At 60.0% G+C, this 10,199-nt stretch overlaps 1 protein-coding gene across 1 annotated transcript; it reads left to right on the top strand.

Annotated features, from left to right (window-relative positions):
* Window positions 1–1,424: 1,424 nt before the first annotated feature.
* On the top strand, window positions 1,425–9,266 carry ATG9B (autophagy related 9B; the record flags this gene model as incomplete). The annotated part of the gene is given in 21 exon segments (XM_082846872.1): window positions 1,425–1,430; window positions 1,691–2,159; window positions 2,274–2,317; window positions 2,320–2,327; window positions 2,471–2,527; window positions 2,719–2,879; window positions 2,882–2,884; window positions 3,395–3,404; window positions 3,406–3,434; window positions 3,437–3,528; window positions 5,286–5,517; window positions 5,520–5,566; window positions 5,570–6,020; window positions 6,160–6,344; window positions 6,525–6,734; window positions 7,338–7,562; window positions 7,728–7,861; window positions 8,042–8,107; window positions 8,109–8,133; window positions 8,929–9,052; window positions 9,139–9,266. Coding segments are annotated over 21 exon segments (2,706 nt in total).
* Between the last annotated feature and the right edge of the window lie 933 nt (window positions 9,267–10,199).

Here is a 10,199-nt window from a genome sequence, read left to right as displayed (position 1 = left end):
ATTTCTTCTGTGTAATTACTTGTTTGCATAGCTGCCTCCCCACTGGGCTGTGACTTCCTTTTGGGTAGTGGCTCTGTCTCATTCATCCGTCCCCTCCTTCCCCTCCAAATGCCTGGTAGGGAAGAGTGTCCTTAATAATAAATTGACGTGAATTGGGGCCGGTGGTAGGGAGGCTGTTCATCGATGAATCTGGAGTGAAACTGGGTAGGAAAACGTGTCAGGATTAGTCTGAGGTTGGGCTGGGTGAGGAGGCTGTATGGGAGGGTCCTAAAGTGAGTATGGTGGAATATCAGGGTGAGTGAGGCTGGGGAGAGACCAGAGGAAACCCCACATATCTGATTTTGACAGGTGTCTCAGAGAGATCATGGGAATTTCCTAGCCCCTCTGCAGTGTGGGATTCCATTTTGGGCACCAGGAGTCTTGTTTTCATAGCTCTGCCTCCTGCTCGGGAATAAAACTATGCAAGTCCTGAGCTACCACGACAATTCCCCTCCCAGGAAGGAAGCACAGGTTCCTCCTCTAAGTTCCTCCAGTGGGCAATCTGGGATGTACTCTGTTCCTCTGTTTCCATGTCTTGGACACTGGTCCCTACATCAGCGCTTGGGCTTAAGCCCTGGAGGCCCTGACACATGGGTGGCTGAGTCAGCACCTCAGGAATGGACTTCAGTAGGAAACCTGATGATTCAGGGCCTCAAGAATGGCATTGGACAAGCTACCATACCAGCTGCCTGGGCCTCCGCCTCCTCCCTGAGGTGGCAACAAGGAACTCAACTCAGTCAGCTCATCCCTGGGGCACCCAAATTACCTGCCCTTCCAAATTCCTGACCTTCAGCTGCCCTCTGCTGGGTCAGCCCTGATGCATCTCAGGGGGCTCCCAAAACTGGATCAGAACTTGGTAGAGAGGGTTTCAAGAGGATAAATAAGCAAACATACTGGAGCTTCCAAGGAGCCCCACTTTCCTACTGTAAAATCTCCGAGAACCACCTCTCGTCCCAAATAATCGCCTCTCCTCCCTTCACTTGCTCCCTCTCAGTCTCCCCCACCCTGGCTGCAAAGTCAGACGGTCTCCCCTTTTCCATTCCTTAGCACTGTCATACAAGCAAAACATGCAGCCATTTTCGTTTTCTTTTTTTGTTTTTGTGTTTGGGCTTAAAGTGTTTGTGGATCACTCTGTGTGTGTGTATATAGGGAGGGGAGATAAGTTGTTTTGTTTTATTCTGAGATAAGGTTTTAAGAAACTAAAGATGTATATCTTGGCCCCATAGCCCTATAATCCTAACTAGGATTCTTTCTGTCTTTTTTCTTGGCTTCTGCTCTCTGGCCTCCTGCTTTAAGTCCGCTGGGGGTCTGAAGGTGGGACGGGGGGATCTCCTTCCATCTGCCGCTAGTCTGCTCCTGCCTCTCCAGGTATTGCCCTGCCAGGCATGGAGGTGGGGCCCTAAGAGGTTTGGCCGCGGGTTGCCCTGGAAGGGGTGTGGGTGGTCGGGCTGGTGACTGCGAGTTGGGACGCCTGAGGCCTGCCCCAACTGAGTCACCGGGCTGTTGCTGTCACCGTCCTGGTTGCTGAAGTCCCCGCTCAGCAACGCAGACTTCTTCGGAAACAGCAGCAGCTCCCATCTTTCCAAGCTTTCTGGAGATGCCGCTGGCCTGATGGTGAGGCAGATGGGCGGGGGGTGGGGACCGGGGGCAGCTGGGGCGTGGATCCGTGCCCCTCCTCCCCGTGCCACTGCCTCCTCTTTCTCCTCCTCCGGGTCGGGGACCCGGGGGAGGGAGGGTCTCCATCTTCTCTCTGGCCCCTGCACCTCACACAAAAAGCACGCCTTCCTCAGCTCCTCCTTCAGCCCCGGGGCCCCCCTACCCAGCGGTGCAGGCCCCAGGGGCTTCTCAGCCTCGCTATAGTACCCTCCCCACTCCCGCTACCCCCGCCACGCAGCCCCGGCCCATGATGATGCCCATCTCTGCTCCCCATTCCTGGGGTTCCCACCCTGCCCCTGCCCCACGCCGATGCCCCCGGGACCCTCCCGGGCTGCGGATAGGCCCTCTGATCCCTGAGCAGGATTATGAAAGGCTGGAGGACTGTGACCCTGAGGGGTCCCAAGATTCAGCCCTCCATGGGGAGGGGCAGCAGCCCCTGCTTCACGTGCCTGAAGGGCTCCGAGGTGAGGGGCTGGGGAGGGCCTCAGGGCTCCAGAGTGTCCCCCGGGCTGGGCCTCTGGCAGAGGCTTGAGGGCACGGAGGCAGGTGAGTCCCAACGCTCTCCCCTCTGTGCCCAGGCTCCTGGCACCACGTCCAGAACCTGGACAGCTTCTTCACCAAGATATCCTTTTGTGCTCTGCCTGGCAGAAGGGGCACGGGAGACAGGGAGACAGGGAGGCAGTGGGCTGGGGACTTGGGGGCTGAGGAGTCGGCGTCCTCAGGAAAGGCCCATCATGCCTCAGGCTTAATTCTTGACGCCCTGCCACATGTACAGCTACCACCAGAGGAGTGGCTTTGCCTGTATCCTGCTGGAGGATGTCTTCCAGCTGGGGTGAGATGCTTGTCCCAGACCCCAAGCTCTTCCCCTTGCTTCCTCAGTAGTGCCTGCTGCTTCTGGGCCTCCAGTGCCTTCCCAGGCAACCTAGGGGCTCAGCAGGATGGGTTAATCCGGGCGGGCCCGGAGGCTGGGGCAGGAGCCCTCCCAGCCCGCAGGCCTCATCACTGCACTCCCTCCTGTCCCAGACGATTCATTTTCATTGTCACCTTCACAACCTTCCTTCTTCGCTGCGTGGATTACAGTGTTCTCTTTGCCAACCAACCAAAAAACCGAACAAGACCTGGGTCGCTCCACAGCAAAGTGACCTTGTCAGATGCTATCCTACCCTCATCCCAGTGTGCCCAGCGCTGAGTGACAGCTGGTGGGGGAGGTGATGGGGGAGAGCAGCCGACAAAGACAAAAGCCTCCCCTCCTTTTGTTCCTTGGTTTAGATCAGCCATTCTCCAAGTTTTTAGCCTCAGGCCACCTTTGATACACTTAAAATTGATTGAGAACCCAACTCCCAAGACCTTTTGTTGATGAGAATCCTATCTAGATCCACCTTGTTAGAGATTAAAGCTGTCCCTAAGAACGGACAAACATACATTCCATCGACTGTGACCATGATGTCACGTAGCCTCTGGGAAAGGCCACTGCATACTCTTGGGAGAAGGAGAATGAAAATGGCAGAAAACCTTAATATTATATGAAAAGTTTTGACTTTGCAGACACTCACAAGGGTCTGGGGACCCCTAGGGCCCACGCTTTGAGAACCACCGGTCTGGCTGGGTCCGCTCTCCAGGACCCCCTTGCTCCCCAAGCCAGGTCTCCCTTGCTATGGGGCCGTTACTTTCTCTCTTCCGTCTGTCCCGCCCGGCACAGGATCCGCTCCTGCTTGTCTTCCTGCTGATCCTGGCGGCTGCGTCTGGCTCTTCCAGCTGCTTCGCTCGGTCTGCGAACTCTTCAGCTACTGGGACATCCAGGTGTTTTCCAGGGAGGCCCTGCACATCCCCCCAGTGAGTTGGGTGAGCGTGTCTGTGGAGGCGTGCCATGTCAGGGGGCGGAGGGTGGGAAGGAGTAGGGAGCTGTACAGACAGAAGGATCCACTGGGAAGAGGGCAGAAGCCCTTAGAGACACCTACCCTTGGCCCCGAATAATGTTAGGAGGTGGGGTACCGCCCCTTAGAACACAAGGTCCTTCCTGTTGTGGAGCTTAGTTGATGTAGATGGTTATGGAAGATGATGCACAGTCACGTGCTTGTGGTCCAAACAATGGGTCTTTAGAGGAAGGGCAGTCACCTGACTTTCCAGAGCAGGAGGAACTGGGCTTGGGCTGGGGAGGATAGGAGGCGGGGAGGCATTCCAAACCCCAGGCAGGAAGGGGGCAGGGGAAGCAATGTGCATCTTTGGGCAGCAGTAAGGAGACTGACCCACCAGCCTGCAACTGAGTGTTCAGGCCCCCGTCAGTGAGCCCACCCCCCTTTCTGGCCCCTGTTTGCAGGAAGCTACTTCGTCGGCCCCTTCACTGTCCCTGGTCACGCTTTGCTCTTTCCTCCCCATCTCGCTCATGCTCCTTCTGGCTCTGTACCCACGTTCGTTCTTTCTTTTTTTTTTTTTCCGCGGTACGCGGGCCTCTCACTGTTGTGGCCTCTCCTGTTGTGGAGCACAGGCTCCGGACGCGCAGGCTCAGCGGCCATGGCTCACGGGCCCAGCCGCTCCACGGCATGCGGGATCTTCCCGGACCGGGGCACGAACCCGCGTCCCCTGCATCGGCAGGCGGACTCCCAACCACTGCGCCACCAGGGAAGCCCCCCCAAGTTCTTTCTTTAAGGCACGGCGCAAAGGCTACTTTCAGCAGCCAGCTTTCTCTGCTCCTCTCAGAAGTGCAGAGACTTTTACACAGCCCTCCTGTGCAGCAAAGGGGAGAGGTTCTCGAAAGCCCATCTGAGTGCGGAAGCACAAGCCATAGCACAGGAAAGAGTCGCGAGGGCTGGGGATGGAGGCAGGGAAGCTGAGGAGCTGGACCACTGCTCCTCCAGGAGGTGCCTGACCCCTCTTTCTCCTTCCTTCTTTCCCCTCTTCCTTCCAGGGGAAAGGGAGACCCTGGGATGGACTGGAGAGGCTGGCCTGGAGGGACTTGACTAAGCTGGACTGGGGAGGCTGGGTGAAACTGGGCTAAAATGAGGTTTGCAGATGAGCTCCAAGTGAGATCTGACAGCCTCCACCCTGATGGGGACAAAGCCACTGTCTTAGGAAGGTTAATCTGTTGGAGTGGGATGGGGCGGGGTGTGTGTGTGTGTCTCAAAGCATGCTGAGGTAAAAGTTTGGGGGCTTCCGGGCCCAGCGGGCTGGTACCCCAGGAACGGGAAAGAGACTGCCTTGTTACCTACAGCTCTGATGTACCTTGTATGTGTAGGGCTGCGGGCATGGGGGGGCGAGCGGTGGCCAGGAAAACCTGCTCTTACGGAGCTGAGCTCAGATACATGTAGAGTTTGGTTTATGAGCTCTTCCTGGGAAGCACATGACTCGCGGCCTCAGGAAGGGCAGGGGCCCGAGGAACACAGTTCAGAAGAGGGTGAGGGGAACTAAGAGGTGCCCCTTGTTGGTGGCAAGGCGAAGGGAGGGCGAGGGGGCAGAAAGCGAAAGGTGGCAGCTTTCGTGCCCGAGAGACACTGGGTGAGGACGGCGGGGATACATCTCTGGTCACGGGGAGTTTGGGCATCGCCGTGGAGAGGAATCCAGGTGGCTGGCGCTCAGGCGTCCCCTCTCCGCAGGAGGAGCTCAGCTCGGTGCCCTGGGCCGAGGTGCAGTCCCGCCTCCTGGCGCTGCAGAGGAGCGGAGGGTTGTGCGGGCAGCCGAGGCCGCTGACGGAGCTGGACGCCCACCACCGCATCCTGCGCTACACCAACTACCAGGTGGCGCTGGCCAACAAGGGCCTGCTGCCGGCCCGCCGCGCCGTGCCCTGGGGAGGCAGGGCGGCCTTCCTCAGCTGCGGCCTGGCGCCCAACTCGATCTGCTCCTCTCCCGCGGGCCCTTCTCGTTCTTCCGCGGCGGCTAGGAGCTGCCCGACGCCTACAAGCGCAGCGACCGGCGGGCCGCCCTGGCCGCGCGCTGGCGGCGCACGGTGCTGCTGCTGGCGGCCGTGAACCTGGCGCTGAGCCCGCTGGTGCTGGCCTGGCAAGTGCTGCACGCCCTCTACAGCCGCGCTGAGCTGCTGCGGCGCGAGCCCGGCGCGCTGGCGACGCGCCGCTGGTCCCGCCTGGCCCGCCAGCAGCTGCGCCACTTCAACGAGCTGCCGCACGAGCTGCGCGCGCGCCTGGCCCGCGCCTCCCGCCCCGCCGCCGCCTTCCTGCGCGCCCCCGCGCCCATGCTCGCGCTGCTGGCCCGCCAGCTCGTCTTCTTCGCCGGCGCGCTCTTCGCCGCGCTGCTCGTGCTCACCGTCTACGACAAGGATGTGCTCTACGTGGAGCACGTGCTCACCGCCATGACCGCGCTCGGGATAGTGGCCAGTGGCCAGGTGCGATGGGGGAGATGTCCGGGGAGGGGCATTCTTCTGTCCTGGGGCTGAGCCTCCCGCGCATCCCTACCCCTTCCACCGCTAGTGGCCCCCCAGCCCTGCATCCCAGCCGCACATCCTCTAAACGGCAGGCCCCTTTTCCATCCCCATCCCGCCCTCTAGGTCTTTCATTCCGGGCGAGCAGGGCCAAGGTCGTCCGCCGCAAATCCTGCTGCCGGCGGCCTTGGCGCACATGCACTACCTCCCGGAGGAGACCGGCCCTGCCGGCAGGACCAGCTCTTACCGGCAGATGGCGCGGCTGCTGCAACACCGAGCGGTGAGGGTCACGCCTGTAGCGGGGCTGCGGAGGAGGCTTGGCTGCCCGCGGTGTCTGGGGACAGAGGGGCTCAGGGCTGGCCCTCCCGGGCGTCGGGGAATGACTGCGTTGGAGGTTTCCTGCTTGGCGAGTTTGGTTGCCCTCAGCAACCCCTTCTTAGCCTCAGCCCTGCTTCCCCAGGTCTCCCTCACGGAGGAGCTCCTGTCCCCTGTCCTCGCCCCACTGTTTCTGCTCTTCTGGTTTCGCCCTGGCGCCTTGGAGATCATTGACTTTTTTCGTCACTTCGCTGTAGATGTGGCCGCGGTTGGGGACATCTGTTCCTTTGCCCTTATGGATGTGAAGCGCCATGGCCACCCTCAGGTAAGAGCCTGTCCCTGGCTGTGCGGGGCTGTGGTTTGGTAGGAGTTTGCTTGCCTCGCTCAAAGCAGAGCTGGGTTCCACCCCCAGCTTCATTGCCTGCCACCTGTGACCTCGAGTTAGTCACTTCACTTCCCCTTAGGGCCCTCATTTGTCAAATGAGGACAGTGCGTGGGACTCTTATGAGGATTACGTGAGATGACATGTGTAGAGCCCTACCAGAGTTCCCAGCACGTCATAACACCTGTAAATGGGAACGTCTCGGTCAGTGGACAGGGCTGGAGTCAGGCCAGCCCTGGTATCCAGTGTGAACAGGTTTGGCAAAACACTGAGGTCCCGCTGTATCCTAGTGCTGAGTCTGCACCCGGGTCCAGTTCTGCGGCTGTGTTTCTGGGTGTTCTTGAGCTAGTCCCCATTCTTTCCAGTTCACCTGGAAAGAAGGAATGGGGGGCTAGTGTTTCCTGTCCTGCCTACCCCAGGTGGCACCCACTACAGCTATAAAAGTGGTGTTCACGGGAGTTCCCCAGTGGCCTAGTGGTTAGGATTTGGTGCTTTCACTGCCAGGGCCTGGGTTCCATTCCTGGTAGGGGAACTGAGATCCCGCAAGCCACGTGGCACGGCCAAAAAAAAAAAGAGGGACAGACAGAGGCCTCACTGTCTGAGCGGGCTGAGGACGGGAAGACTGAGCTCTCATTGATGAGGTTCTCCCTGGTTCATCCACAACAGTGCCCCCCAAGCCACAGCTCCAAGTTCCTGGGGCACCTTCGAGGCCGGGTGCAACAAGATGCAGCCACCTGGGGCGCCAGCTCAGTTCGCAGCCCCCCCAGCCCTGGGATCCTCAGCAGCTCTTCCTCCCCTCTGGTGAGTCGAAGCCTGCCTGCCCTGCTGCCTCCCCCCCGGCCCCTCCCCCCTCTGCCTCACCTCTTGTATTAACCCACTCACTAGCTCAGCCTGCTCTCCTGCCTTCCTTAGACCTCCGCCTCCCCTCCTGTCCTCTCTTCTCACCCTCTCTTCTCTTGCGCCCAGCCGGAGGCCTTCCCGGCCAACCTCTCGATGCAGCCCCTCGTGCCCCCCCAGGACCTGAGCCCCGTAGTCCCCTGCCCAGCTGCAGCCACGGCCAGCCTCCTGGCCTCCATTTCCCGAATGACCCAGGACTCAAGGTGAGGGGTGGGGGCCTGAGACGCAGGGAGCAGGGCTGGTGGGGCTGATCCTCCAGGAGAAGGGTGCAGGGGCATGGGGGCGGGGGTGACCAGAAAGGAGAGGTGAAGCCTGGCCCTCCCTGGGGCATGTGGGGATGGGGGGACCTGTCTTTTTTTCATCCACTGTGCCCTCTGTTCTAGCTGTGTGTCCCCAGGAGGCAGTGGGGGCCAGAAGCTGGCCCAGCTCCCAGAGCTTGTGTCTGCTGAGTCTCCACACCATTTACCTGCACCAGGTGAGTAGAGGGGTGCCAGAAAGAGAAATGTGGGGAGAAAGCAGCTGAACAAAATGGAGAGTGTGGAGGGGCTGGAGTGTAAGGAATTTACCCAACAGGGAAGAACACAGTTCAGAAGAGGGTGAGGGGAACTAAGAGGTGGGCCTTGTTGGTGACAAGGCGAAGGGAGGGCGAGGGGGCAGAAAGGGAAAGAAAGGTGCAGGTTTCGTGCCGAGGGACACGGGGCGAGGATGCGAGGACATGTGGGTGTTCGCACTCCCCTCCTGGGATCCTCTCAACAGCCCCGCCCACTGGCTAGTCACTGCTCTTTTTTTTTTTTTTTTTTGCGGTACGCGGGCCTCTCACTGTTGTGGCCTCTCCCGTTGCGGAGCACAGGCTCCGGATGCGCAGGCTCAGCTGCCATGGCTCACGGGCCCAGCCGCTCCGCGGCATGTGGGATCTTCCCGGACCGGGGCACGAACCCGTGTCCCCTGCGTCGGCAGGCGGACTCTCGACCACTGCGCCACCAGGGAAGCCCCATTGTCCTCATCTGACAAATGAGGGCCCTAAGGCTAGGGGAAGTGAAGTGACTAGCTCGAGGTCGCAGATGGCAAGCAGTGGAGCTGGGGGTGGAACGCAGCTCTGCTTTGAGTGAGGCAGGCAAACTCCTACCAAACCACAGCGCCGCACAGCCAGGGACAGGCTCCAAGCTGAGGGTGGGGGAGGAGATTTCAGCACCCTCTGCACCGAGCCCAGGGGCTGGGCCTCAGGCTGCAGGGCCGGAGGGAGCCCTTCATCCTTCTTCTCTCCATTTAGCTCCATCGGCAGCAGCAGCAGGAACTGTGGGGCGAGGCTTCAGCCTTCTCCCTGTCCAGGCCCTGGGCCAGCCCGCTGCAGACACTCTCGCCGGACGAGGAGAAGCCATCCTGGTCCAGTGATGGTGAGGCGGTCAGGGTGTGTGGGGGACAGACCCTGGGTGAACTGCAGGTATCATGGCACTGCCCAGCTGATGGCTTTTCTCACCAGGCTCCAGTCCTGCTTCCAGCCCCAGACAGCAGTGGAGAACCCAGAGGACCCAGAATCTGTTCCCTGGAGGGTTTCAGGAGCCCACAGACACCCAGAAGGAGGCTGGCCAGGCCACTAGCACTGACTGAGAGGGCTGCTCACGGCCAGTATTGTCTAACTGGGGTGGAGGCAGGGCAACGAGTAGGACACTGGGTGGACTCAGACTCAGAGGTATGGGAACGGTGATGGGGATGGTCATCTCTGGAACCTAAACCCCTGGACTGCTTGTCAAGTGTTTTTCCTCCCCCAGGTTCCCTGGCTTCTTCTCCAGCCACAGGAGATCGGATGAGGTAGAGTGGAAGGGCACGCCGAGCCCTCTTTAAAGACCCCCATGGATGCTTTAGCTGGGCGGAACTTGGGAGTCAATGAGGAACTCGCCCCGGAGAAGAGAGAAAGGGTAGGAGAGGAGATGCCCAAGGCATCGGGAAACATGTCTTAGAGACAGTCCTCACACGGAGGGGCTAAGAGACAACTATCTGTCCTGGAGTGGTCGCCTGGGAAGAAGTACCCAAGTGACCTCACGTTGGAGGGCAGAGCCAAGATGGAGGCCAAGCTGCACATAAGGGAGCCATGAGGGGCTGGACCCGAAAGGCAGTAGGCTCTTTTTTTTTTTTGCGGTACGTGGGCCTCTCACTGTTGTGGCCTCTCCCGTTGCGGAGCACAGGCTCCGGACGCGCAGGCTCAGCGGCCATGGCTCACGGGCGCAGCCGCTCCGCGGCACGTGGGATCCTCCTGGACCGGGGCACGAACCCACGTCCCCTGCATCGGCAGGCGGACTCTCAACCACTGCGCCACCAGGGAAGCCCCAGTAGGTTCTTTGGACACATCTGGACTTTAGGTTCCCATGGGACTTGCGGAAGGGCATGGGGACTGGGGGTGGGAAGACTAGAGAGGCCTGACGTTTTCGGAGTTCACGTTGGCGTGACATCTGAGGAAGCGGGTCTGGCCCCTTGTCCTGTCCGAAACAAGCAGTAAAGTTTGCTCATGGCTGTGCTGCACAGCTTTGCGACCTTAGTCCTGGA

The sequence above is a fragment of the Leucopleurus acutus genome (genome assembly GCF_964270905.1).
Source record: "Leucopleurus acutus genome assembly, chromosome: 9".
Classification (NCBI taxonomy): Eukaryota; Metazoa; Chordata; class Mammalia; order Artiodactyla; family Delphinidae; genus Leucopleurus; species Leucopleurus acutus.
The sequence above is the reverse complement of the archived record's forward strand: the minus strand, read 5'-3'. Positions and strand labels throughout refer to the sequence as shown.